This window comes from Pundamilia nyererei, unplaced genomic scaffold (genome assembly GCF_000239375.1).
Source record: "Pundamilia nyererei isolate P.nyererei 1_Seehausen unplaced genomic scaffold, PunNye1.0 scaffold00006, whole genome shotgun sequence".
NCBI lineage: Eukaryota > Metazoa > Chordata > Actinopteri > Cichliformes > Cichlidae > Pundamilia > Pundamilia nyererei.
The window spans coordinates 4675839-4703487 of record NW_005187407.1 but is presented as its reverse complement, the minus strand read 5'-3'; the positions used below and the strand labels follow the sequence as shown (position 1 = coordinate 4703487).

At 40.2% G+C, this 27649-nt stretch overlaps 3 protein-coding genes across 11 annotated transcripts; 1 reads left to right on the top strand and 2 right to left on the bottom strand.

The window, feature by feature from the left end:
* Nucleotides 1-1686: 1686 nt before the first annotated feature.
* On the bottom strand, nucleotides 1687-6847 carry gltpa (glycolipid transfer protein a). The gene is made up of 6 exons (XM_005722194.1): nucleotides 6789-6847; nucleotides 6243-6370; nucleotides 4039-4097; nucleotides 3834-3967; nucleotides 3122-3272; nucleotides 1687-3019 (listed from the first exon to the last, which is right to left on the bottom strand). The coding sequence occupies exons 2-6, from the start codon at nucleotides 6343-6345 to the stop codon at nucleotides 2837-2839; spliced, it is 630 nt and encodes a 209-aa protein (XP_005722251.1). The 5' UTR covers nucleotides 6346-6370; nucleotides 6789-6847; the 3' UTR covers nucleotides 1687-2836.
* On the top strand, nucleotides 6750-12585 carry tchp (trichoplein, keratin filament binding). 4 transcript variants are annotated; one of them, XM_005722196.1, is made up of 13 exons: nucleotides 6750-6864; nucleotides 8043-8237; nucleotides 9004-9214; nucleotides 9303-9359; nucleotides 9711-9779; nucleotides 10099-10272; nucleotides 10370-10482; nucleotides 10580-10646; nucleotides 10738-10910; nucleotides 11002-11083; nucleotides 11182-11367; nucleotides 11785-11928; nucleotides 12018-12585. In XM_005722196.1, exons 1-13 carry the CDS (start codon nucleotides 6827-6829, stop codon nucleotides 12048-12050), a joined length of 1542 nt encoding a protein of 513 aa, XP_005722253.1. In that variant the 5' UTR covers nucleotides 6750-6826; the 3' UTR covers nucleotides 12051-12585. The 4 variants fall into 4 exon arrangements, with proteins under 4 accessions (XP_005722253.1, XP_005722255.1, XP_005722256.1 ...); XM_005722198.1 differs by lacking the exon at nucleotides 6750-6864 and adding an exon at nucleotides 7555-7682; XM_005722199.1 differs by lacking the exon at nucleotides 6750-6864 and adding an exon at nucleotides 7711-7750.
* Nucleotides 12586-13697: 1112 nt separating this feature from the next.
* git2a (G protein-coupled receptor kinase interacting ArfGAP 2a) lies at nucleotides 13698-27578 on the bottom strand. Of its 6 annotated transcripts, none has more exons than XM_005722201.1 (22): nucleotides 27401-27578; nucleotides 27202-27283; nucleotides 24303-24436; nucleotides 23825-23937; nucleotides 23560-23665; nucleotides 23345-23431; nucleotides 23097-23227; nucleotides 22912-23006; nucleotides 22367-22412; nucleotides 22060-22065; nucleotides 21909-21960; nucleotides 21749-21821; nucleotides 21523-21620; nucleotides 21279-21390; nucleotides 21032-21174; nucleotides 20790-20939; nucleotides 17778-18026; nucleotides 16833-16922; nucleotides 15446-15528; nucleotides 15132-15326; nucleotides 14133-14196; nucleotides 13698-13989 (listed from the first exon to the last, which is right to left on the bottom strand). In XM_005722201.1, exons 2-22 carry the CDS (start codon nucleotides 27251-27253, stop codon nucleotides 13777-13779), a joined length of 2292 nt encoding a protein of 763 aa, XP_005722258.1. In that variant the 5' UTR covers nucleotides 27254-27283; nucleotides 27401-27578; the 3' UTR covers nucleotides 13698-13776. The 6 variants fall into 6 exon arrangements, with proteins under 6 accessions (XP_005722258.1, XP_013770163.1, XP_005722260.1 ...); XM_013914709.1 differs by having other exon boundaries at nucleotides 15132-15323; XM_005722203.1 differs by lacking the exon at nucleotides 22060-22065 and having other exon boundaries at nucleotides 15132-15323.
* Between the last annotated feature and the right edge of the window lie 71 nt (nucleotides 27579-27649).

Genomic DNA, 27649 nt, shown 5'->3' with positions numbered 1-27649 from the left:
CCTGCAAAACCATCTGGAAAGCATCTGATTGGCAACAGCTTCAATTTTCAGCATGTCAATGATGAAAAATGTAAATTTGATAGAATTGTGCAAAGTCTGCTTTTTGCCTTATATGCTGTATTTCCATGAATATTTGCACATGGTTCAATAAATCACTGCACTTGTTTTCTTTTGCACCACACTATTCTGGAATTTTCATTTTATTTTGAAGGCATCTAATTTTATGCTAAACCAAAGCAGAGATTGAAAGTTAAGTTAATTGTTAACCTGGTTTTCTGAGCCAAAAACACATGAATGCACTGCTGAAACAACATACCTTCACACAGCAGCAGTTTGTCAGATTCTGACACTCTATTCCACTCTTCAAACTCGCACAATGGAGCGGAGAAGAATTTACTAAATTCCTATGAGGAGGGTGTGGCAAGACCAACAAAAGGAACATGAGGCGCTATACAAAAGAATAAGAATGTCTGAGCAGTTATCAAAACAAAGAGCCACTTCTTTTGATGTTGTGATTTACTGCTTTTAAAGCTGCTTCACTGTGTATAGTTTATCACTGACCCCCACATAATGTAAAAAAGCTTTAGCATTTAAGGTTAGCCCAAGCACTGAGATTGCTGTAAAAATAGAGATGTCTTATTGTAAAAATATTGACAAACAAAACTGTCGTTGGTGGTCACAGAGAAGATTACTATCAAAAAGTATTTCATTACTAGTATAGTACAAAATTTGAGCCACCCTTCATTTCTTTTATATTTTGCTAGAAAAATTGGAAACAAGTGCAGCGATTTAATATAAACATTAAACGTGGAAACACCGTACATAAGGCAAAAACTGAGGTTATAAAATTCTAATGAGTTTGAAAGTCAGCATTTGGAATGGCCATCTTTTCCTTCAACATAACCTGGAAAGCCAAGCTTCCCTGTATCTTAATCCATGTTAAAAAAAAAAATCCCGGTGAGGAAATCCAAGTAAGTTGATTCTGTTACTGTAACTAGAAATGTCACATTTAGATTCGTCACTCCATGAAACCTGTTGCCACTGATTTTCATTCCAGTTCTTGTGTAATTTTGGCTCTCTGTTTCTCTTCCTTAACAATGCCTATTTGACAGCCACCCTTCCACTGAGATCACCTTATTGGTGCAAAAATACTATTTCATGCCTATCAAACTGTGTTAGCGTTTGGCATTTTTCAGCAATTCAGCTAAAGAAATAGGGAGAAATTATATGTTTTGTGACAGGCTGGTAGTAGACAAGTTCCTAAAGATGGAATTTAAGATAGTTTCTTTCCCAAGTTGTCTTTTAGGTGGAGCGACAACACTGGCTCATCCCTTGTGTCGGGTGTCTTTTTTATGCATAAATAGGTCATTGGTCAGTGTTAAGTGGTTTAGCAAACAAAAAGCATTCCTTTGAAAATGATAAGGTGCAAGGACTGGACTGAAAATGAGTGAAAAACCAGCCAATGGTTAAAGAGAAACTTTGAAAGACCTTCTGAAAGCATGGAGAACTATTGCTCAAGGCCTCCTTTAAAAAATGACAAGAAAGTCTGGCTTCTTAGAAGCAAAATATAAAGAAATGGGGGTTGAACAATACACATTAATTACACACATTAATTACACACATTAATTACACAATGATAGGGAACAAATTAAAGAAGACAAATAATTTCATTGATAATCACACAAATTGTCATTTTTTAATACATAATATGAAAGAACAATATTCGTTTTCTTGTACAGTACACACACTGCAACATAATGCAAGAAGACACACCACACTCATCAATCATTTGATATTTACTTGAAATTACTCCTTTAGAGATGTCAAAAACTGCAATGAAAAAGCTTTTTAAAATTATGCTTAAAGGGTAAAAAGCACCTTTAGAATGAGAAACATTGATGAAGCACTGCTTTAGAAAGACAGCACAATTTAGCATAGCAGCTAAGTATATGTTAGGCAGACTTTGCCTTTAATAGTGACGGACGTATAAAACAATAAAAACAATCAAACACAGAAAAGCTGACACAGTCGCTTAAATGAGCTGCACCTCCAGCTTAAGGCACAAACAGGTGTGTGCAATAGAGAATGTTCATGTAGAGCAGGAATAGAGAGAGGAGCCCTAAATACTGGAAGTCATGATAGTGATTGCTGGTTGTAGTGCAGGTAATGATTAAGTTTAACTCCAATCACAGACAGTGTTTGGTGGATAAGCTGAAACATATGGATTCTTCTCTCTCTGTAGTCACTTCAGTGTAACTACCATAGAGCCCTGTGTTAGAGAGATATTGCTTAAAGGTAGCATGACACTATGACAGTCCCATTATAATGGCAAAATTAAACCGTTTCCCCGTTTATATTGTTTCCTCCGTGTGATTAGAAACTTTCTAATTCATAATTAATCTTATATTTTGTGATGACTTGTTACAGGCTGATTAAATATGTCAGCATCAGATATCCCACACATTAACGTCTTGGTCCTGTCTGGTTAAGTTAACTTTGATTCCTGGTATAGTTCTAACACATTTCTGTGTACTGAGTACTCATAAGAATAGATATAAACACCCAACAATAATTTAAAACCTGAATGCAACACGAATGTTCAAACACAGAGTAAAGAAATGCAATTGTTATGTAAAAACAATATTTACTGTATAGCTATATTTGGATTTCTCGTCCCAGAATCAAATAAGATTGAGGAAAAGATTCACCAGCAAAGCCGGAAGTGAATATTATGCTCTGTCACAGTGAGCTGTCTTTTAAACATGCGGACTGCAGAGCTGCTGAACATAAATGATTACATCACTCCCACTGAGGAAAACGCAGGGAAGTCCTGCATTCACACTGTGTAGTCTAGATCAGCATTCATCTTATTGTACATGTCGTATATAGCATCAACAGTTGCAGAGAAGTTGATGAGAAATTTTCTGATTTTTTCCAAGCAGTCCTCTTCCTTGACATCCCGACCCTTGGAGAGGGCTCTCAGGAAATCGGACTTATACGGAGCAGCAAAAAGAGCCGCCTATAAGAACAAGCACAGATTTTACTCACAAGCCTACGCGTCTAATGAGCTTATGACACATTTATTGTATAAAGAAAATTTTTGTAGCTACTTTGAATGCACCTTGAACAGTTGTTGCACAAACCAGCCGTGATATCTTTTAAGTGCTATTTCATAGGCTTTGGTGATATTGACTCGGATAAGGTTTGGATTGTTCTCGTCCTTTTCTCCGTCCACCAGGCTCTGAAGGAAAACTTGGATGAATTTTAGACCCCTTTTGGACAAGAAGACATGCACAGTGATTATGGACGAGGACTTTTCTCAGCTTGACGAAGCAAGTGCAGCACAACAGTCTAAAACAGGGATGTCAAACTCATTTTACATCGACGGCCACATTAAGTGGCATTGACAGAAGAGTGAAACTCCACTTTCTGTCAATGTAAGGACTTTTAACTACACAGTCAGTCCCTAAGATATATTAATAAAAGATGAAGAAGTGTTGTTTCAATAGAAAATCTCAGTTTTTATAATGATAAATGTGTAAAATTACAGAAAAAGTTCTGCTAGCACTCTGGGCTCAGAGTGCTAGCAGAACTTTTGCCGTGGTATGAATGGCTGTTGGGGATTCTTTATCAACAGGAAAAGATGTCAAATTGATAGTTGAAAGTATTTTTAAAACAACATTTTAAAATATAGTTAAAAGTTTAAAATATATGCCCTCCTTCATGTTTTAGAAAATCGTCCACCGGGCCTACTTGGAGTCTTTGCTGGGCTGATTCTGGCCCCTGGGCCTTATGTTTGACACCCCTGGTCTAAAATGTAGAGTTTCTCACACCTTTTTAGCCACATAAGTGCCAAAGTTGCTCCAACTTTGGGCCATTCTCCTCCATGCATGTCCTTCTCTGCCTCCAAAATCTGCTGGAGAGTCTTGAACCGTCCGGGGTTGCTATCATAAACAGACTTGATTTTCTGTTAAATAAAACAGTTATTGTATCATTGTATCATCCATTAGCAATGTAGAAGTCAAGGGCCATACTTACTGTGATGTTACCCGATATGTCAGCCTTGATCGGTGCGAAAATAGTAGAGCCGAGGCAGTCTGAGGAGGAATATTTACACAGGCTGTGACTCGCAATTAAAGAAGTCAAAACTTATTTCCCCACACATGTGAACGAAAACTACGGAGCTCATATGAGATGATGAATATTCTCTTTGGAGGTAATCAACATCTCCTACTAATTAACACAAAAGCTAAATTTGAATCTGTATTAAACTTGACTTAAACTCCGGTTTGAATGCACAGGATCATCTGTGGGGACTTATGAACAATCTCACAACCCCTTTAGAAGTTAGATTTTTTTAATTATAGCTGTCCTTCATGATTACAATGGAATCCCAAGAGCTTAATCTCATGTTTGCTATTTGACCTGTCCGTACTTGTAGACTGTTGAACAGTAATGTCTTTAAAAATCTAAGTGGTTTACACAATCGTCCCCGATTTGTTTCTGAAAGCAGACACAAATCCCTTTGGAGTTGCATCAGGCATCTGGTTTTTAAAAGAACTGAAAACTACCAAATCGAATAAATAGAGCTGTGTGCTGTGGCGACCCCTCGTGAATAATGATATAGCTTTAGTAAAATGATGGAAAAAGCATGTGCAAAGTGCCAGTGGTTTATTTGCACCCTCTGGTTAAAAGTTTTAAGCCTGTGTAACCTCTGACCGCACCCTGCATCAGTGCAGAGTGCGGTCCTACGGCAGGTATGTTGTAGGGTGACAGGTGAGCATTGAATCTACAACTATGATTATAAATAAATAAAGTGCAGGATTGTTTAGTGAACATTCATTAAGAAAGTGTTTTTCCTTTGTTTTCCCACCAGTGACAGGTCAAAATGTCTGCGGTGACAAAAATCTGCTGTTGGACAGCGAGTATCAGACACATCACAGTGTTATCATTTGGTATCTGTTAATTAGGCGATGCTGAGTGAATAGTAATAATGAACAACAAGACATCTCGAGTGCGGACCTCACATGGTTCATGGCTGACCTGCTAACACAACAGACAGCCTTTAGCTCTTGAGCTGTTACTGGAAACTACCCATGACTAAGCCTTTTCTATTGTGCAATGCAGTGTAATGCATCGCCACAACACTAATGGCATCATTTAATGTTTCAGATCCCTTTAATTTCCATACACTCCACGGGGGAAAGGGTTTTGTACTAAATATTGGACTTCTGAAACTAATTATTTATCTACTAATTATTTATTACTAATAACAAGCATAAAGTAAAACTTACTAATTGAAATGACTCAGAATGATTTGAGGCAAAGCCATGATGACATTTTACTACTAACTTTTACTACTACAGGTTAACTAACAAGTCTCTATTTAGATATAAATAAAAATAAAATACACTGGTGTGTTGAAACAAGACTAACAGGAGAGTGAACGTGCCAGTGGAGTGAAGTCTATTAGGACACTAATTAGGGAAGAAAGTTTCAGACACCTGTGTGAATGTACTATGAGTGTGCGGGATGGTAATGGCCTGTAGGAAAGTTGGCTCAAAAATTTCTGGGTCAGGAAGAATAATGGTGACAAGGAGGAAAGAGCCTAATATCGACATCAGACTTGGTTCATCTCAAGGGTTTCACGTGGCAAATTCAATGGAGGGACTTTGGCATATTAATAGAGAATGAAGCCGCACAAAGATGCCCTGGCGCACTGCGGCACCGGTGAATGGGCATGGGGAACTCAACACCGTACTAATCAATTTTCACAACTTAAAATCCAGGCCAGTGGAGTAAATTATGCATGCTAAAGGATTGTGGACAGGTTGGTGGAGAGAAACACGATCCAGAAAAGATTATCATTAGGAAGAGCAACATCGTTTTGTTAAACGAGATGGAAGTGTTGTGACAGATTTATCCTCACCACAAGTTCAGTGTTTAATAATCAGACAAATTCCAAATGAAGATTCACAGCAGTGGAAAAAAACACGTCCATTGCATGGGTGGTAATTTTAACGTAAACTGCACATTTTGTGCCTACTGGACCAGTTTAACAGTCCTGGAAGTATAAAGCACGATCGGTCCGTGGCATTAATCTGGAAGCCTTTGAGAGGTTAATCATAAAGCACCACAACTATACATTTTCCCTGCTGTCATCTATTTTTAAAATTCACAACTTCATTTGCAGTCCCATTAATGTAGTCTCCCCTGTGTTACACTGTGGAAACTTCACTTACCAAAGAATGGTGGAAGGTATGACACAGCTTCCAGAAACGGTCTTGTTTCCACTTGTCTGTCAGCTGGCAGCTGTCTGAATTGGTGCTCCATTAGCAGAGCCATCTCTTTAGTCCGGATACACTCCTAACTGTTGAAATGATAGCAACAGGCTGTCAGTCCTCCACTGCAGCTTCACAGTGATAGGAGGAGGAGAACACACACACACACACAGAGAGAGAGAGAGAGAGAGAGAGAGAGAGAGAGAGAGAAAGAGAGAGCGACATCTCTCTCTCTATTCACACACACACACACACAGATAAATCTCTCTCTCACACACACACATAGAGAAACCTCTCTCTTTCTCTCTTTCTCACCCTTACACACACACACACACACGCACACACACACGGACAGATCTATTCACACACACACACACACACTAACACAGATAAATCTCACTCTCACACACACATATAGAGAAACCTCTCTTTCTCGCCCTTACACACACACACACACACACACACACCTCTCTTTCTCTCTCTTACACACACATGGAAGTCACCTACACTGAACTCCTGGCTGCAGAGGAGCTCATGTGATCGACATGTTAGTGATAGGTCCAGGCCATCGCCACCTGCCGGGGTAAGAGGGCGGATAAACGGTACCAGACAGAAGAAACAAGTCCAGAGTAAACAGCACCTGATGTGCTCCATCAGCTGACACTGGTCTTCCTCTGCGTTTAATCGCATGTGCTGCTTTGCTGCCAACTAATGGAGTCTGGTGGAATATCGCTCTTTGGTTCCACTTAATTTATCTGTTTATCTGTTAGTTAGCTATAGTTATCCCGGGATTCGTGCAAGCATATAACAACTATGTAATATCTTACTGTAAGAGACAGACAAAATAGTATCACACATGAACTCCACAGTTTGGTATTTTACGTAATTATTTTATTTTAGTTCTTTTTAGTTTTAACATTTTGTGTTAAATGTAGTTTAGTTTGCAGAGTAGGTTTGCTAGTTTTTAATTGGTAATTATTAGTTTCATGTAAGTTCTAATTAATATTACAATTATTAATATCAGTAGTAGTAATAGTACTAGTGGTAGTATCAGATAGATGTGTCGAATCATATCTAATGAAAATTTAAAGGAAAGTTACAAAATTTCAACACACTGACCGAAGAGATAATCACATAAAATCACGACTTATCGACGACGACAAAGACAAAGAAAATTCAGTGGCGGAAACAAACTTCCAAATTATGCGTTTCGCGTTTTCCGCCGCTAACTAAATTTGACCTTCACTTCATCCCGTAGCGTGTGAGTAACTAGGAAGTGTATGTATCTGTAACTAAGGAAAGCTGTAGTGAGTAAATTTGAGCTTTCCTTGTTTGAAAGCAAAACGTCGATTTTTTTTTTATTAAAAGCCAAGGGGAGGCAATCCAAGGTAGCACCGAAAGGTAAAGTGGCTGCTATCGGTGTAGCTAAACGCTCCTTATATCCGAGTGCAGACGGGTAGTTGGAGCTGGTAGTCTTTTGTTCTTATTGTTTTCTTTATGGCCATGAAATTATAATTTTGTTTATGGGCAGATCACCTATAACAGTGGAGATATTGAGCTGTCTTCGGCGTCAGTATTTGTCAAGTAACTAATTACTTTAAAAAAGCAGCATTAGTGAATATATGATGGGGCCAAGAGACCTTTGACTTGTGATGTCTGCATTCGTGCATACTGACTGGCTACATGCCCTAATGAAACTATGTCTGCACTGTTATTTTTAGCAAATTTAATATCAAGCTTTCATTTGTGCTAACTGTTCAGGTTCATGGCTCTGCCGACACTTTCGACCCGTGTGCCCAGTCGATCTCGGGTCCTGGCCGACCAGCTGGCCCGGCAGCGGGAGCAGGAGGCCCGGTGGCGGCAGCAGTGGGAGCTGCATGCTCAGTACTTCAGAGAGCAGAGCATCCGCAGCCAGAAACAGACGGTGTGGAGCTCCCGTCAATCCTACCAGCAGAGGTAACTTCCTCCAGCATAGATGCTCTCACTCACACGGTCTCCGAAACGTTACACAAATATTGAAGCAATCCAACTGAATAACTACACATTGCTTTATATTTGGTGATTTTATTTTTGTTGCCTCCTTTCATTTTCTTGTCATTAATTTTACATGATTGCCATAACGTACTCCAGCATTATCATCCTGTTTCTCCTTTATTGCCCTCGGAGATGGCTCTGTAAGTAATCACGCCATGTCATATATAAGTTTTGTGTTATAAAAAAAGTGATAGTACTTGACACTACTCCCTACCTATGGCAAAACTAGGCTAACCTTTATGTTGAAGTCTCGATTTTACAACAGCCAGATTGGTCTCATCTCAGGCTGGGAGCAGAAAAATCTTAAAATCTAAAACCTACAGGAATCCAATGTGGTAAAGCCAGGAACATCCTGGAAATACCATAAATACTGAAATTACAATAAATAAATGTTTTCATGAATTTCTTTGGCCTATTAGAATATGCTGGTATGCTAAGAGAAGTAGTGTTAAGTTGTTTGTTGTATTGTGAGTATACCATAGTGTATCTTCCTTTAAATCTGTGTAACAGCATATATATATGTATGTATGTCATATTTGTTTGTCTGTATAAATTAGTTTAAAAAATAGATAAATAGCTTTATGTTATTATATTTACTGTGTTGCTCTTTGTCATCAGTTGACAAAAATGCTAGTATTTATTTTATTTTATTTTTTTACCCAAGCATTTTTCTTCTTTTTGTTTTCAGTATGTCAGCATACCATAAAGACAGACTGAAGGAAGAAAAGAAAGCCAGCTTGGAGCAGCGCAGGAATCGACTCAGGGTAATGCTGCAAGAGGAGCAAAACCAACTTGAGGCAGAGCTCCGAGAGATGGTGCCCGACAGGAGCACGTTGGCAAGTCAGTTGGTGCAAAAAAGTGAAGAGCTTCGCACGGCAAGAGAAGACAGAAGAAAGAAAGTTGGTGGAATATTGCCCCATAAATATTCACCACAGTGTTGTGGCATGTAAGTTTGCAATCCCCGTTCATTTTTTTTGTCATGCCTAGCTTGCACAGGAGCTGCTGAGGGAGCACTGGAAGAGAAACAACCAAGAGCTGAGAAAGGTAGGCAAGTTTAAACTATTGATGCAAATGTGACAAGTTGCCGAGCCCCATACCTCAGACCTCGAGGTGTTACCACTGATGAAGTGTTTGACGGCTTCAGGAATCTAGTGACCACCCCATACGTCTAGAGAGTTCACCAAGTAGAGGAAACAGACACTTTTTGTCAAGACATCCATTTGATCTGGAAACCTATATGGCCTGTGATGCAGATATTCCATGACTTTCTGTTAACCTGATTCCAGTGTTGACTTAAGAAAAAGAAATGTTCTGGTATCCCTTCCACCCAGGGTCAAGGTTATCAGTATCTCTGTCTCAGCTTTGTCACAACTCACTCTTTCAATCTGTCTGCAGCTGGAGTCAGGATTACATAAAGATCACGTTGTCAGCCAATGGCAGGAGCAGATATCTGAGAAGAAACAGGTAGGTGGATCATTCCAGGCACCAGACAAAGTCAGTTATGTTCATTTCAGTGTTTTGATAACTTTGATAGCCAGTATTGAAGAAGTTGCTTCAGTGCTTCATAGTATAGCCGGTGTTGACACATATGACCCACAAGTCATTATCTTTTTATGTGGCCAAGTTTTGATGTAACACATCTATTTTTAATTGAACAGTGTTCGTGTACTCTGTGAGCACAGTATCACGGCCGCAACCTACTCTGGTCAGCCCCTCAAAGGTGGTGCATTATTAAGAAAGCTTTGACACTTACTGTAAGTGACCCAGCTTGTCAAACATGCAGAAAGAAGTGGCGTACCAGGAGGAGACGAGACGCTTTGAAAACGAGTACGAGAGGACCAGAAGAGAAGCTCTGGAGAGGATCAAACAAGCGGAGGAGAAAAGGAAAGACGAGGAGCGTAGGAGAGGGGAGGAGCTACGCAAGCAGATGGAAGAACTGAAGCTGAGAGAAGAAGAGGTATTCTGAGCATCAGCAAACAATTTCTTCTGTGCAAAACCACCTTTGCAGGCTTTTTTTTTTGTAAACAAGATTCTTTTTTATTTTTCTCTTACAGGCCACTCGTCTGAAAAAGGAGCAAGAGGCTCTACTGTTGCAGCAGTGGGAGCTGGAGAAGATAGAGGAGGACAGGTGGAAGGCGGAGGAACAGAGGAAGAAGTTTGAGATCGGGTATGTGAAGCTTATTCTCCAGATGACCAAACAAAAAGAGTGGTATGATATTTCAATCTACTGAGGTACTTTACATATGGGATTCATGTTGCACTAGGCGTTTCTTGATCCGTCAGTATCGAGCTCAGCTGAGAAGAAGAGCCCAGCAAGTGCAGGAAGAACTGGTAAATACTTTTTTTACCTGCAGATTTTACTGTGTGATCATCCTGATAACTTCCCCAGACCTTTTCTTTGATATCCTTTTTACAACACCAGGAGGCCGATCGTAAGATCCTGGCAGCCTTGCTTGAAGGAGAGGAGGAGGACAGGAGGCTGGAGACTGCAAGAAGGGAAAGAGCTGTCGCTGATGCAGCCTGGATGAAACGTGTGATTGAAGAGCAGCTGCAACTGGAGTGTGAGAGGGAAGCTGAGTTTGAAGTCTTACACAGGTGAGCGCCAAGATTTAGTAAGCCTCAACTCTCCAGAAAGGCGCACGTGCGGCTCTGTGAATACAAATCAATGCATCCCATTTGTTCGTAGGGAAGAAGCTCAGCATGTTTGGGAGAAACGAGAAGTTCAGTGGGAGAAAGAGAGGAAAGCCAGAGAACGGCTCATGCATGAGGTAAATTTCTCTTGGAGTAAAACTTGAAGTAAAGCTTAAAGATGTGAGTTCAAATAAAAGTTGTCCTGTTTTGGGTTTTTCCTGTCTTTTTTGATAAGGTGCTTGTGGAGAGACAGCAGCAGATAGAGCTGAAAATACAGAAGAACCGTGAGGCTCAGGAGGAATCTCTAAAGAGACGAGAAGAGCTTATCAAGGAGCTTGAGTGGGAGAGGAAATTCAGACGTCGGGAAAAGGAGCAAGAAGAGGGCCGAAGGACAGCGCGGATGCAAGAGATAAATGCTCAGGTTGGATACTTTTTATTTTGTTTTTTATGGGAGGGGGTTCTCAGGTTTATTTCCCCAACTATGCATTAACCTCCTAGGACCTGGCGTCCACATATGTGGACATCACATTTTGGGTTATTAAGACCAAAATACTCAATTTTGCTCTACAAGGGCCTTGATATCTACTTACGAGGACATTATACTGCTACTGTTCGATCGAAATTTTATACGAATATCCTCATTTGTGGCTCTCATTTTTCTTAGAAACAAAAAAAGGTAAAAAAAAAAAAATCTGGTAAATCTTTGTTTTTACATTCATCAGGTCCCAATCAGCCCAAATATCAAAGAGAAATTAAAATTGCATGCCATGAAAGAGTTTGGTCTTAGGAGATTAAATAAGAAATCATATGTGAAGTTGTTTGTTTTCATGTTATGTAGGTGGAGCAGCAACAAGAGGCGCAGTGGGAGGAGCGGTGTAGGAAAGAACAGGAGGAAGAGGAAGAACGGGAAGCCCTTCGAATCCAAGAAGAGGAGCTGAGGCTTGAGATGCAGAGGATCGCCAAGAAAGGATACCAGGACAAGGTGAAAGAAGAGTGAGGCAGCCGTATTCATGATTCCAAGCTTAAAATTGCTCTTTAATATTAAAATATGCTTGAAATCGTCTCTTTCAGATTCACAGCAGGCCACGATCAGCCTGGACATGAGAGACCTGCCAGACTGAAGTGAAGCCGAACATGAGCTGTTGTATTTTTTCTGTTAGGAATTAGCCTTAAAGGATATTTCATGCTTTTTAAAACAGCCCTATGAAGACTTAAAGGCCATTTGTCACAGTAATTACGCTGTTGGTCAACACTGAGCATGAAGCATTATGTGTTGTCAAATGATTTCAAAGTGACAGATGCACAAAGAAACTCTCCGTCCAAATTCAGGACAAAAACGTCCAATGTTAAAGTTAAAATAAAAGCTCTCACCCATTGCAGTCTTTGAACACATCCTGTGCAAGCAGGCCTGCAGTGGAATTTGACTTTTGTTGTACATTAGTGTTTTTTAACAGCCAAAAGAAAACTTTGTCCTTTGAAAGGATAAAACGTAAAAAAAGAAAAGAAAAGTAGGCCACATGTGCCTCCTGTCATGCCATATTGATTTAATTTCTATTTGTTGGACTCGAATCGATTCGTCTCTGCTCTTAGAGCTCTTGAATGTCTATAAATTTTCTATTCTGTGTGTATTAAAGCTGTTGCAATCAAATCATTTGAGCATTTTGTATTTACAAACCACAACCAGTTATAGTTATAAATTAAGTTTATTTAGAAAATAATTATTTCCCCAAAATGCACCTTCTGCTGCATCACGCATCCCTGCACTCCATGCAAGCACAGAGATGGACGTTACTTAGAACAGATTTCAGAAGGAAAATGAAATCTGCAACACCTGGCGATGTTGAACATTGGCTAGCACAGTATTACAGGATCCCATATGTTGCACATTACACACAAAACTAGCAGCAACAGAACGGAGCACAATACACATGGACATACATACAGTATGGTTACTAGCACTAAATATTAACACCAAGAGTGGCTGTAGTGTACAGTGCAATGGGTAGCCTATTAGAAACACACCAAATAATCCTAACTTGATGCAACAACATCTCGGTGCTGGTGAAGATGATAACTTGGCCCCTGAACAAGTGTTTCTTGCATTTATTGACTTGACAAATGGGCACACATAAATAGCTGCAGTAAGTGCACTGCAGACTGGATTACACTTGGGCAGGGAGCAGGTCATATTAATAACTTTTTTTTCCCCTCAGTGTAACAAACATTATCAGCATTGCGCTGAAACTGAAATGTGCGTAAAGTCTTCAACTTATGGAAGCTAACAAAACCGTACGCTCGTTTTTTTTTTCCTTTTTTCATATTAAAACTTTACAGTGTAGTGATGCTTAAACAGTGCAATATATTAGAGGAAGCTCCTTTTGCTACAAGAGTGTTTGTAATAGCATCCAATGATAACGATTTCATGGCTCATTTATGGTTTTTCAGCATCCATGCATGGCTTTGGTTTGATAACACTGACCAGTATATCGATTTACTGTGCTCTTTGTCCTAATGCAAGGCATTAACTCTTTAATGATATTTTGTAATTCTAATTATCAAAGACAGAACAAGCTATTTCCCCAGCATGTTAGCTGGAAAGTCATATCCCCCCCCATCAGAAAATGTGCTTCTACAAAAGCTGGCTAAGTTTCTGACTTTTCCCTTGACGCCAAGACTTTGTCTTTAAATATTGTCAATGCTTATTCATAAATAATTAAAAAACAAGGCATGCATATACCACATATACAAAAGACAAAAACAATAAAATAACTATAAATGCGTATAAAAACAAAACTGAGATGCTGACTTCTTTGCAGCCCTGTAAGTGCTGTTAGTTGGTATTTTCCTTTGTGGTGATGGTGACAAGCTGCTTGGCGGCCTTGGCAATGTCATAAGCACATTGGATGACCTGCTGGGTGACCAGCTGCATGTCCGGTCCTGGGCAGCCCTCCGAAGGCACCGCCTTCCGGCACTCGCCCTGGAGCCTGCACGCACTGGAGGTCAACAAGCGCAGAGAGCCTCTCACCGTCTCTGAACGCGGCTTCTGCAGAGGAAGATTAAATGATCTTAATAAACATAGAAAAAGTCTGCTCACAGGCCTCTTCAGAAATGGGGTGCAGTGTGCATCCAGGTGTCAAATAACAAACAATTAGCAGATCCATTCTTTGCAAGAAAAAATCTATTTACCTTAGGAAATAGGGCAGCCATTTCTGTTACAGCCACATGTATTCTTTCTGAGCAGGGTATGAAGCTGTGAGGTGAAAAGATTGAAGTCACAGTCAGAAAGTAAACTGAAAGTAACAAATACAATGGTTATAAAAGTGATACGAATGATCAATTAGCTAATCATCACTGCAATCAGGTTACTTCACAAAGTGGAGGTGCAATTTAGTTTTCAGAACACACCATGCACCATCATCATCGACAGATTACCTACAAAACATGCCATTTAAAAGACATTTTAAACCTTGTAAGTAAACAGCACTTTAATTCTACAGTAAAAAACGTCAAGATCAAAAACAAATATGCTGTCAGCTATAAGTCACTGCACAGATGCACCTTACCTTTTTTACCTAACTAAAGCAAAGTCAGTGCTTGAAGATAAAACATGAAATGAATTGATGTTTGAAACTCGGCATACTCAAGCATGCAGCACAATATGACAGAAAAAGAGACAGCTTGTTAGCAGGTGAGGCAGACCAGAAGAAGAAAGTGTCTGAGGGAGAGGAAAATAAAACTGTGCCTGGGAGGCAGGGACAGAAGCCAGAGTACCAGGAGGTGGGGTCGGGGGACCGGAGGCTGAGCGGCTGAAGGGGAGAGGGGGCCTTCTCAGCCCAGGGTACCAGAGTGCTGAAACATCCCAGGCTGTGCCTGAGCCGACGCACACCTTCACGCTCACATGGTCTGATGGCAGGAGTGATTGGTGGCGACACCAAAACAACATGATAACAGCGGAGCAGAGAGGAAGTAGAGTGAGGAGGAAGAGTGACAAGAGCAGGACAAAAAAAAGGGGGAAATGACAGGGCTTACATGGAACTAATTATAACAGAGTAGCTATGAATGTAGGAGGAACTTGAGATTTAAAATGAGAGCAAGGAAACGAAAGTTTAAAAAAAACACACATATATATATAAATCAGTTGCAGAACTGATAAAAAAACCCAAAAACCTTTCATCTCATTCTGACCTGTCATGTTTGTTCTCCTGAGCAGCTCGCAGCAACTCCTGGATATTCTTGGTGATCTGTTCGGTCTTGCGGATGACGTCCTCTGTGCTGGGAAGCGTGGGGTCAGAGTCCATCTCCAAATCATCAAGTTCAGGGATAGAGCTACCCTCCCCCAGCCAGCCACTGCTCCTCAGCCTCCCTCTCCTGCAGAACCTGCTAAGTGGGTGAAAAAAACCCCAAACAACAAATCAAGCCCCCTGCAAAAACCTGTTTTTTCCTATTGAACTGTACATGAAGACCACTTTGCCTCACTGACTTCTGGGTGATTTTCTTACCCCGAGTCATCCATCTCCGAGTCATTGAACGTGTTGTCATAGTCACTTTCTGGCATGCTGCTTTGCTTCTCCAATTTTGAAGCCTGGGAGGGAAGAAAGAACAATATGAGAGAGATCCAGTATTACTCACGGCAAAATCCAGCAGCAACTGTGGTGAAAATACATTTTCTTCATCTAAAAAGCAAAAACATAAGACTCATCTGTGTGCTGTGCCAACATGAAACTGCACAGCCACATCAAAGTGGAGTATAAACAAGTAAAGGTGATGCAGAGGACTGAATCAAACAAGCCAGTAAAGCTGTAAAGCAAAAGCACATCTACAGTTTAAAGATTTCACATTAGTAGAGCAGATTATGCTGAGATCATATCATTTATTTGCATTAGTATGACACTTGTTACCTTTCCTAATACCTTATGAAACCTCTTGAAATGCCAAAGCAAGGCTGGATTTACATGTGACATTTGAAAACAGCCACACAGAAAGCAACAACCCCTAAAACGTTACTTTACAAGTGCGGCACAAGCTTTTCTCCTCCAAAATAAAGACAAGTAAACCCCAGAGGGCCCACACTTGCATATGTGAAGTCAGAGCTCAGTGGTGCATGCCACACAACATAGGCACGCTATCTTCATACCATATAGGGTTTGCTGTGATCTGATAGCGTGACTTAACTTTATGCAAATTCACACTCAACGCTACATCTAAAAAAAAACAGGAAGTTCACTGTACTACACAACATGTTCATACTCTGACAGTCTGCGTTCAAGAGTCTGAGCAAAATCCTCTCTGTGCATGCAATACTAAATGCAGCACATTGTGGGATTATCTCATGCTTACATAAATTGTCCTCTTAGCAGATGATCAATCGCTTCACACTGCAAACCACTCACAGATTTCCACTGTTTGGTTGTCAGAGAAGTAAAAGCAAAGTAGCTAAGAGTTTGTAAGAAACAGGGCAGAAGGAAACTTTGTCTTATTCTTAGAGTATTTCAAATGAAAAAAAAGTCCAACTAAAACAATATATAATGTGCAATTTCTTTCCTTTGTCTTCACATAGTTTGCTAAAATACTTTAATATCATCTCATATACCAGTTTCTAGAACACAAAAAAAGCAGCGCTGCATGACAAGCACAGATTTCTGCTCAATGCTCAGCAGTGACGCAGAGGTTTTGCCTTTACAAAACCCCACAAATTCCATTTGTTTAGTAGGACAATGAGGATGATGCTGATGAAGGCAGGTATCTGGCGGTGAGGACAGCCGATGGAAGGATGGCTCATGCAGGGCAGATAAAGAGCAGGAGAACAGAGGATGAACGGGTAGAATTGGGCTCCGAGGGGATTTGCGGCGTCCCGCGAGACGCAGACCGAGTTAGGATGTACTTAACCTTTTGAGCACTGTCGTCCTTCGACCAACACAAGGTGGATGGAAATGAGGGAAGGGATGAAGAGGTGGTCACAAAAGCGCCCCTTTCCGTCTAAAGACAGGGTTCAAATCATAATGTAACACAGACACACACACACAGATTTCTTAAAATGAAAAGACCTGTTTATACGGACTTACAAAAAAAGCTGAATGGATATTAAAAAAAATACTGTGTATGGACTGGAGTCGATGCAAAGCTGTGCAAAGACCGTGAGCACTGAATTCAAAATAATAAAAGTCTTTCTTAGCTTAGGATAAATCAATAGTACAAAGACAATGCAATGGAGCTTAATCCTCCTATTTTTATTCCCTGAGCTCCACTGTTTCCTTTCGGTGTACAGTGCTTTAAAAAAACATATCACTGAATAGCCTGGAAACGAGCTGATAAAGGGAAAAAAATATCAGAAACTATAAGTCACAGGCTTGGATTAAAACCAAACAGAGCAGATGGACAGTTAAAGTGAGTGTGTGAATGTATGGTGCATTACAAAAACACAGAGTATTTGTATGGCAGTTTAATACTTTATCAACATAAAAAACACAGTACAAACCAACACAAACCATGACAGCATGTTTCTGCGTGTACAACTAAGTCTTGTCTAGCAAAAAAATAAAAAAGGCAGCACTCCCATTAACAACAGATGTTTGCAGATGTGTGTGTTATTAAACTGGACACATATTGCGATTGCTCTGGCTCTATCTAACATTGCATCGCATTGTGGTTTTTAATGAGTCAGTCTTTGGAGAAGCCAAAAATTAAAAAACAAAATAAAACGTGCGTAGTGGAAAATGAGTAAGGAGAGACACAAACACAGGCAGGGGAAAATGTCTGCAGACAGGATGAAGACATGAGGGACAGTCACTGAGTGGAAATGGCAAAGGAGAGCAGGGAACAGGTCTTACTTACATGAGTTGGGAAGGATTGAAGGGTGGGGATTCCCTCCTCTGAGTAAGGAGTTTCCCCTTTAGGGAGATAGGGCTTCAGGCCTGAGCCGGTCTCATACATAGACATGGGCCGACTGGCCCGTGCAGACTGCCGGCGTTTCAGGGCAGAGGGACTGGAGGGGTCAGGGTAGTCTGTACCGCTGGGGATCTGATAGATATTGGTAGTGACCTGCCGCCTGAGAGAGGTGTTCTCGCTTTGCAGAGATTGCAGCTGGAAGAGATGTCAGTAATACACTAAGAGGGGCGCTTAGCTTTAATGCCACTGTTTCTCTAGATTGCTATCTATTTAAATTTTGATAGATTGTTGCCGCTCCTACTGCCAAGGTTATAATTTGGCAGAAACCACCAATCTTTCCAGATACAGAGTTTGAAACATGTTCTTTTCTGGCACGTCACCAATATACAAAACCTGAAGCTGTTTTCACAACTATGAATGAATTATAAAAAAAAAAGTCCATAGCTATGGAATAGCTCGCTCAAAGCTCTGATAGATTTTCATCACAACACCCCTCCTATAGAAAAGTGTCTTGCTGAGTACCCTTCACTAATCATTACTAACCATTGCCATTCATATTCAAACAGCTTTAGATTCTGTTTACTTGACGACAGTATCCAGTAGTTAAGTATCTATAGTGCAGGGAAATTCAAATTCAAGGTCTCGTCTGAAACAGCATCAAAGGAATAACATGAATTTTGGTTTGGGTGGATTATTTTTGCCTATCAGTGCAAAGCTCAAGATAAGCAAGCAAAAGATCATTGTACAGGTAAGAAACACAGGTGCAGTTCAAGTCAAAGATTCAGCTGCAAGGAAAGGTTCGTGAACACTTTGGATTAACCATGATTGCTGCATGAAAAACTAATAAACATGGTCTGATCTTCTCCCAAGTTACAATTATAGACCAACACAATCTGACGAAACAAAAAAAAAACAAAAACAAAAAAAAAAAAACACTCCCTCCCAGTATAAGCAGGAAAAAGTAAGTGAACCTCTATGACACAGATTTCTCCAGAAGTACTTTAAGTCACGTGATCCAAGTCAGTCTATGAACAATATCTAGGAGGACTATAGAGGTTTAGGAGGACTAGAGGTGGACAAAGCTGGAAAATACTACTAAAGCATGGATGAAAAAACAATTTGGCTTAAATTAAACAGAAAAAGTATGGTGAAGAGAGCATCATGGTTTGGGAATGCTTTGCTGCCTGAGGGTCTGGAGGCTGAGGTTGAATGACTTAACAAGGCAATGGAGACAGACTAATTGAAAAAGAGGACAAGGTTTTTCAAGTTTTTGAAAAAGCTTCAACCTTTTCAGATGTTTGCTCTTCTTCTTGCACCTTGGGTGAAGTTGTCTCAGAAACCTTTACCCTGTTTCCCCACCTCTTTCAAAGATCACGTGAGAATCTGACTTAACCCAGATAAGATGTTGTAGCACAGCCCAATGCAGGCTGTTCTTCCAGAAATCCTGATGAACTTCCGAAGAAACTGTCCAAAATTCCTCAATGTTGTGCAAATCTCATAAGAAGCTACAGGAAACACCCGCTAGAAACTATGGTTGGTAAAGGAAGTTCAATAACATTAAAGAGTTCACTTATTCCCCCCCAAACCTGAAGTAAGTGCTAACTCGGTGTCAACGAAAAATACAACAGTTTGTGTATTTTTGTTGCATTTGTGGAGAGTCATTGTGTTGGTCTATACCTGTGACTGAGATCATTATTGGACCACATTTTATAGCTTAACCAATGCAGAAATCCAAAGCTTTCCACGGTTCTTCTTCCAGGTTTACAGCACTAACAGACTGACTCAGGAATTATAAAGGGATTCAGGGATGCTCTAAACATCAAGATTTGATCAAGAATACACTGGCCTTAAATACTACAACTACTTTAAAACTGTGATGAAGATTAATAGCGATAAAGCTAAAGATTGTGCTTATGTGATCATGAACTGATATTTAAATATAAAAAGCTAACAAAATAAGAAACATTTGTACTTTTGAAACTACAAGGTACAACCACAGTAAGCCAAGAAAAGCCACAGTGCTGCACGTTTTCTCCACTACATCTTTATCTAAATGATGCTGTGTGCTACAGTTTACTGCAGGGGGAGAAACAACAGCAGACTGAGTGCAGTTACGTGAATGCTCTAGATGCTCTTCATCAGCTCTAAAAGTAAAACGACAACATTGTAACATCACTGTTACTTTACCCTGGGTAAACTTTATACCAGGTTTACTTTACCAAATAAGTATATAGTAACTTAATAACTTCCAATTTGGTTTCGTTTTAGCAAGCTAAAACTGTATAAATCTCAAATGTCTCCCATTAAATCATCAGTTGAGTTTAACAGTATAAGGTGAGGTGTTCTGTGAAAAATAGCCAAACAAAAAGTCCACATGTGCTAAAGTATGTTCCCCCAAACAGCTGGAAATCATCCAAAAACATTCATTGCAGTAAACACAGTATATATGACAAAGCAAGGCACACACATACAATTTCAGTTAGTCACTGTGTGTTATCAAAGGGATTCAAAACAAAACAAAACAAAACAAAAAAAAACACCATCATCAATTATATCATGCTTTTTCTTCAAACATGCTTGTTAGTAACATTAGACCGGCTTTAACTTTAATTTATAAATTAGGTGGGAAAAGTGACCTTGGTGTTAAACCAAAACACACACACACACAAAAAAGGGAAAAAAAACAAAACAGAAATCTCTGGTTTACATTCAGACTCTGAAAATTGAACATGCTGGCCATAACAGAGGGTGGACCAGCAGGGTGTCACAGCAGCCTTATCGTACCACAGAGCATTCCTATTCAGGTGGTTCGGCCGTGATTGCTAAACACAGGCTGGGCCTCCACACCAGAGAGCGTTCGCACTGTGCAGGAGAAGTGCTCTGCTGACCGCTGTGCCCCCGCCCCTTCTAGTCCGGCCCTCGATGTTAGTGATCTTACGGGTGGAGCGCGGTGGGTACCTTTTTCTGCATGAGCCTTAGCTCATCGCTCAGACTGTTGTTTGCTTTCATGAGTTGCTGGATCTTTGCTTCAGAGGCAGAGAGGGCGGTTTTCACCTCCAGGTATTCTTGCATAGTGATGGGTCCGTCTGAGAGGTCCGAGTCCAGGCTCTGTTAAAGACATGCCAAACAAAACAAAGAGGTGAATGATGCAAAAGAGATTTCATTCAGGGTTTTAGTTTGTGAAAATACTGTCTGGGTACCTTGGTCCTGTCTCCTTTGCTTGATGGGAGTTCTTGATCTGTATCCTCATCAGATGCCACACTATCATAGTCAGGCTGGTCATTGTCCTGGCTATCACTACAGTGTCTGACGGCCACGTTCTTCATGATAAGTTCAACGTTGTCTAGGACAAACAAGAAAAAAAACCAACTTGTTTTGTTACTCTGTATCTTCATGAGACTCGGGTGTCGGGGGGATTTTTGAAGAAAGTAACAAGAAGACACCGACCTTTGGGACTGACTATCGGATTCCCTTGCTGTCTGCGCTTTGCTTCACTTAATATGTCAATGACCAAAGTTGCAAATTCATGTGCATTAAATCTTGCAAGCTTTTGCCGCCCCTAAATAACACACAGAAAGAAAGAAAAAAAACCACAAAGAAATTACACAAACAATGCACAACCTTTAAGGTAACAACAGAGAGAAAACCAACACAACCACGTTTGCAGGGGTGTTCTGCACAGCTGACTTGCCTGGTTTCGTGTCGATGAATACTCCGGATTCACAGGAAGGAAAGGAACCACAGTTGTCTCTGTGACCAGCGTGCTGTGATTCTGTGTTGCCAACCACACTGCAGAGAATGAGCAGAGTGCTGTTTAAGGCACGAGTACAGCTGCAATGCTAGTGGAGGTGTTGAAGAGTGCGTGTGAATACCACTATAGATGCATTTGAGTCCTCTGGTAAGGGGTAAAACTCTACCTGCATCAGTCTCTCGCCTGTCCACTTCATCATACACGTCCATGGCCAGCTCCTCAAATAAATGATTACTGAGCTACATTAAATAGAAAAGAAAGAAAAATCACACCTGAGCAAACTTCAGGGGAGAATATTTTAAATGAAACACAGTGAAAACACTTACAGACTGCAGTTTCTTTTTCGCTGCCTTTGCAAGTTCCGATAAATCTGCACTGCTGCAAACAGAAAATTGTGTTTGTGAACATTTGTTAATAAATTCGTAGGTCTGTAGGTCTATTGCTACTATAATGCAGTTTATTTTCAGTAATACTTACATGTTCCTGATCCCAATAAATGAAAGCAGTTAAAACAGATCGCATGTGTCATTTGCCGTGCAAAAGTATTTTTCTGCTCTTTTTCTGCTTTGAAATTAGAGCTAATAATGAAAACTTCCCTCACTCTGTTTAAAAGACTGCAGCAAGCTTAACTTCATGTCAGAACAAGACTCACAACTAAAACAACCATCACTAAATGCCTCACTGCATTCACTCTGCTGGCTCAGTTCAACTTAAACTCATTCACCCAGGCGCATGTTAATTGGTAGACATGCATCATACTGACGTACAGCTTCTGCTTTCTTACCTGTCGGCCATTTGTGGAACGATGAAGTGCTGGCCGCTTTTATGATCTGAAAGGAACAACGCGAAAGTTCTGGATAAGTGCCAAAATCCTTCGGGGCAATTACAGGAAATGTATTCACTTTCTGTTAATCACCATTTAAAATCTGTATTTAGCTCATAAGCAAATTTGATCAGCTGTAGAGCCACATCACTAAAACACCTACAGCACTGTGCAAAAGTCCCGGTCTATGCTGGATTGTTTCACATTTCTTGAGGATATGACTTTTAGATACTGTTCGTCTGCTGTTTTTAGGTCTCCCACTTCTTCTTTTGCCCTCCACTAGTCCAGTTTTCTCAAAATTATTAAGTCCACACTGCACAGCATGCTCGGATATGCCAAGCTTTCAGCCAGAAGCTCTTAGAATCACTTTGTTGGTGCAAAAATACTATTTTATTTTTACAAAAACATCAAGAGTTCTTGCACATTACTGCTCACCCAGCAGCAGCAAATGCTGCTTTTTCAGCTTTTTAAAAATTTTTTATTTTAAATGACACATCTCCGCTTACCTGGTTTTCGTCCACACAAGTAAAACGCCAGTCGATCGGTTAGTTCATACTGAATTTCCACCAGCCTGTCTGCCAGGTCGTTGTGGCCAGCTTCTCTACAAAACCATATTTAAAAAGTCAAATTAAGCTTAATATTTTGTCTTATATATAAATAATTATTTTACATAATAAACACGTAGGCTTGCCTTGCACAGTCAATGGGAGTTTTGCCTCTGCTGTCTGGAGCACCAGGATCTGCCCCATAAACGGTCAACAGTTCAACCTGAGATACTTGCCCAGCCTTTGCAGCTACATGCAAAGGAGTGCTTCCCTTTTCCTGCCCAAGACAATGATCAACATAAAAAAAGCCAGAACATGAGCCAGAATTTGACAGAAAAAAAAAAAACACATGCAAAAACACGGAAATGATACTTTTAAATACAGAAGGTCTTACAGGATGAAAGAAATTTGCTTGAGCTCCGAGTGTCAGCAGCCTCAAACAAGTCTCCAGATTACCAGTGCGTACGCTTGAGTGAAGTTGCTGGGGGGAAAAAAAAGAAATAAACAAATTTAACTGTGACTTTAAAAAGCACAACAATAGAGCTCTGTTCAAAAACATGCTTCCTTTCTTTCCCTGGTGGATCACTGCACCCAACCATTTCTCCTCACCTTGCTTAAATCCTTGGCTGTTGAGCTGTCATCCTCTCGGCAAGGTATGCGATGGACAAACACCAGCATTTGATATTTGGCTCTTATAAACTCTGATTTGTTTGGACTTTTGGGATGCCATGAAACAGACACACACACACACACACACACACACAAAAGACATTGAGAGACTATGAATGAGAAAGCAGCAAGAGAGTCCATTGTCATTTTTTTATTAAAAAACAAAAAAGTACTCCATAATCATTTCCAAACATTTATGACTCACTGGAGTTTGTCCTGAGGGTTGGCCTTGCGTTTTCCACTCGTCACAGACGCAGGGTCCAGAAGGGAGTGCTCCCAAATTGAATTCGCACCGTTGTTGTATAATGTCTGAACCATCTAGGTTAGATTAAAAAGGAAAGCATCGTGTATAATTTGTCATATTGATTTAGACCTTCAAATGGTGAGGGGAAAATAAATAAATAAATAAATAAATAAATAAATAAATCCCCTTCCTGTGCTGCACTTGCTATATTTGGACAAAAATCAATACACCTCAGGGGATCTGCTGCACTTGATGTCATACAGCTCTACTGAATTTAAAACTGAAGTAATACTAACCCAAACCCAAGTATAACATGTTCTAATGGCTTTAGTTCAGCATCTAAGCACAGAAACTACAAGTAAGACAAGTTCACAGCCAACAGAATAAATATGCATGCAACAGCTGAATGATCAAAATATTTCTGTTGAGGATTATTTACCTGCAGCTGCGTAGGGGGCCATGGCGTGTGCGTCAGGTGGCGCACTTGGGAGCTGTGTCTGCCCAGGCTCCGATGTACACTGCAGCACTCGTCGCAGATCAACACGCCTCTGTTCACCGAGGCCCAGCGAGGTTCTGAGCGAGAACAGAAAACAACCAGGTCACAATTATGATAGATAAATTGTGCACTTAGAGTATAATCTTGGAGTTCGAGCAGTTCACTGGTTTTACTTTGATCAAGCCGAGGAAGTTAATCTTTCTTTCTCTTTTTATCATATTCAAATCAACTCAGTGCTTCTCTTTTGACAACAAGCTGGACCCAAAGAGTCTCCTGTTACCGCTGTTGTAAGATGACTACTACAGGCAGGTGCTTACTTGGTAATAATTATGATATTTTGCTTTTTTGTCCAAGGAAAAAACATCATTTGATAGTTCTTACTCACAAGTACTGCTAATTTACCCAAAGTTTAATACAGTTTATTCTTCTGTGCCATAGGACTCTTGAAAATTATAGCCAAGCCACAGTGATATCAGTACTTCACACACACCATTACGCACCTACAAAAATGAGCTCTCAAATGTTTAGAGGCACAGAAGTAACCGTTTTGCATGGATCCTTCATAATTCTGACAGATTTAGCTGGATTGGGCTTAAGACAACTATCTTTTAGGTTCCTAGCACCCTAAAAAGAGTTGTGATTTCATGACAGAAAGGGATAATATCGGAGTTTCGAGACAACATAAGAATTTCAGTTGGGCCAAAGATCCCACAGAATGAAATAATCGACAGAATCTGATTGTTTTGATAGTGTAAATAGTCCCCATATGTATAAGGTATTTAGTTTTTGATTGCTATGGCATGATTTTATGAGTTAAAGCATATTATTTTGAGGACCCCTTAGCACAAAGCTGTCCCCAGACCCGCTCTGAGAAAACAAACATATAGTTATCTATAGCTGAGAAAGGTCCCTGAAAAATATGCTGTTTAATCCTGCTCAAGTGGCATTCGCTGAAAACTAGTGTCCTGCTGGAAGAAATAGCTGAGGCTTTTCAAAATAGTTATTTCATATATTTTATTTAAAAAAAAAAATCTTCATTGGCTTTCAACACATGGGATTAACAAAATGTTGGTGTTGGAGTTTTCATTAAATTTCTGGACACTAGATCACAATGTATTATATGTCATATAATTAAACATAATAATATCACAAGATGCTGAGTGGATGCTTTAAGATCTAATGAAGAAAAACACAATCCAAGAAAGAAAGAAAAGAAAAAGCCAAACTCAAAACAGGCTGTGAAAAAGGTCATATTCATAGTCATGTATCGCCTTTCTGACTGCAGATTTAGGTGAAGCTATGGGTTGCGTAAAAAGGAAGTGAAGACTAACAGAGCAGCTTCCTCTTTCAAAGCACTATAAAGAAAATACCTGAAGAACTAATAATCTTAGAACTGAGCTGCAATATTAACCTAATGTGTGGTGTTTTTTGCCCTATGAATTAAAAGTGTACTATGACTCTGTGACCAAAATAAATGTGTTTACTTAACCTTGGCCTGTTTTGCACGGTTCATGCAGTGCAAAAGTCACAGAGTTGTCTTCCATCTGTGCACAGACTCTTCTTGACAGCAAACTTCAAGACTAGAAACACTGTAAAATGATACAACACTAAAGCCCACTGAGTTTCAAGCAGATAGAGTGACGGGACAGGCGCTGTAAAAATCCCAACAGCAGCTGCAGTGCAAGAGCAACAGATGCAGGAGGTCGCTGGACAGATTGTGGCTCCTGGTCCCCGAGTTTTCAGAATCTCCTTCTAACAACTGTCCCTCAGGACCTCCCGAGTCTCAGTGCTCTCCTCAGCACGTGCTGCTAAATTTAATACCACATCTTGAAACGCTAAAAATATTCACACCCAACAACTGGTAGCAGCCATAAAGTGGGGCAATCCAGGGCAGCTGCTGAGGAGAGCTCAGGGTTAACTAATGACATGAGTGACATGATGACAGACGAGCTTCTTAATATTTGCGTTCCGCTGAATGATGCAAAACAAACCGATGGATGCAAAACAAACCGATGTATTTTCTATTATTAGACTTTGCTTAATTTACAGTGCATTATGTCGCCACAAGAAGAAGAAAAATAAAATCTCTCCTGCATTGAGTATGCGGTCAATTCACTCAGCATCCTGTTTTGCTTCCTGTGCCTGCTGAACAGCATCACGTCATTTCTATACAAGTGGAACTTCTGTAAGTACAGCCTCGGACACAATACAACAATTGTATGCTCAGCTCTCAGAGCTTGGTGCCATTGGTCCCGAAAAACAAAGCTCTGTTAGAGAGTGCTCGTGTACCCTGATGCCATATAAGTAGTTATAGCACTATTTTTTTTTACTCTATACAAGTGACTGGTTACAGATGACACGGACTGCAGATTTGGGTTAATGATGCAACGACTTTTTTAAATAATCAAATCTTTATGAATACAGTAGGAAATACAATACAGTCATTACTCATTAACACCTTTAGTTCAGCTGAGTTCCATCGTGCCAGAAGACCACTGTTATGCCCCCTTTTTTATTGCACTTTACTCATGAGAAACAGTTAATCCCAGCAGTTGAAAGTTAATTTTATAACGGGCATATAAAAGGGACATATCATATAATTATAATAGGGTTTTGGTTGGTTATTAAACCAAACGGCACCCTAAAAACTCCTTTCATGAAGGGAGCTATGGCGTTAGACATGAATACTAACTAGGTAAACTGGATACCCTAAATTACTGTAAAGAGAAACCAAAGTGTTGCCAGCGCTGCTAATCGGATTTATTTGGATTTGGGGTGTTTCTTAAGCACCAAATGTCAGCTAACAGACAAACACTGCATAGATGGTGTGAGTTTTACTTACCTGGGACACAGCAATCTGCGCAGACCTCAGTGTTTCGCAGGCGTTTAGACATCCTCAACTCGGGAAGAAACGCCTTTTAAAACTGAGTAGAGGAAATTGTGTCCGTTATGCTAACCATTGATTACTCCGTTAAGATGCCTTCCGCGTTAGCTAAACCCAGCAAATTAAAAACAATCCAACAACTAACTATCGTACTTACTTCCTTTTAACCGTTGCGAGCCTTTTCGTTTTTTGCTAGAGTTGGAGTTATGACCATGATAACATTTCCTCCCGCTACAACGCCGCTCGTCTGCAAGTGAGCTGACTGAGCAGCCACCTGATTAGCTAACTAGCCTGTGCACACTTGGTAGTTTACTCCTCTGCCTCTAGACAGCAGCATTTAGCGCTAGCGCGATCCCAGAGGCAGTTGTGACTGTGACCTATAATTGTGGTTTACTTTGCCCATAGT

Coding starts and splice junctions, on each gene's coding strand:
- git2a (XM_013914706.1), bottom strand. CDS start 27,253: ATGTCTAAACGCCTGCGAAACACTGAGGTCTGCGCAGATTGCTGTGTC. Junction 23,666..23,824: donor AACCCTCAGGACAAACTCCA/GTGAGTCATAAA, acceptor GCATCCCAAAAG/TCCAAACAAATCAGAGTTTA. Junction 16,923..17,777: donor TTCAATCCTTCCCAACTCAT/GTAAGTAAGACC, acceptor CCCTGTCTTTAG/ACGGAAAGGGGCGCTTTTGT.
- tchp (XM_005722196.1), top strand. CDS start 6,827: ATGTTAGTGATAGGTCCAGGCCATCGCCACCTGCCGGG. Junction 8,238..9,003: donor CGTCAATCCTACCAGCAGAG/GTAACTTCCTCC, acceptor TTTTGTTTTCAG/TATGTCAGCATACCATAAAG. Junction 9,780..10,098: donor AGATATCTGAGAAGAAACAG/GTAGGTGGATCA, acceptor TCAAACATGCAG/AAAGAAGTGGCGTACCAGGA.
- gltpa (XM_005722194.1), bottom strand. CDS start 6,345: ATGGCTCTGCTAATGGAGCACCAATTCAGACAGCTGCCAGCTGACAGA. Junction 3,968..4,038: donor ACATATCGGGTAACATCACA/GTAAGTATGGCC, acceptor TTTATTTAACAG/AAAATCAAGTCTGTTTATGA. Junction 3,020..3,121: donor TTGTGCAACAACTGTTCAAG/GTGCATTCAAAG, acceptor TTGTTCTTATAG/GCGGCTCTTTTTGCTGCTCC.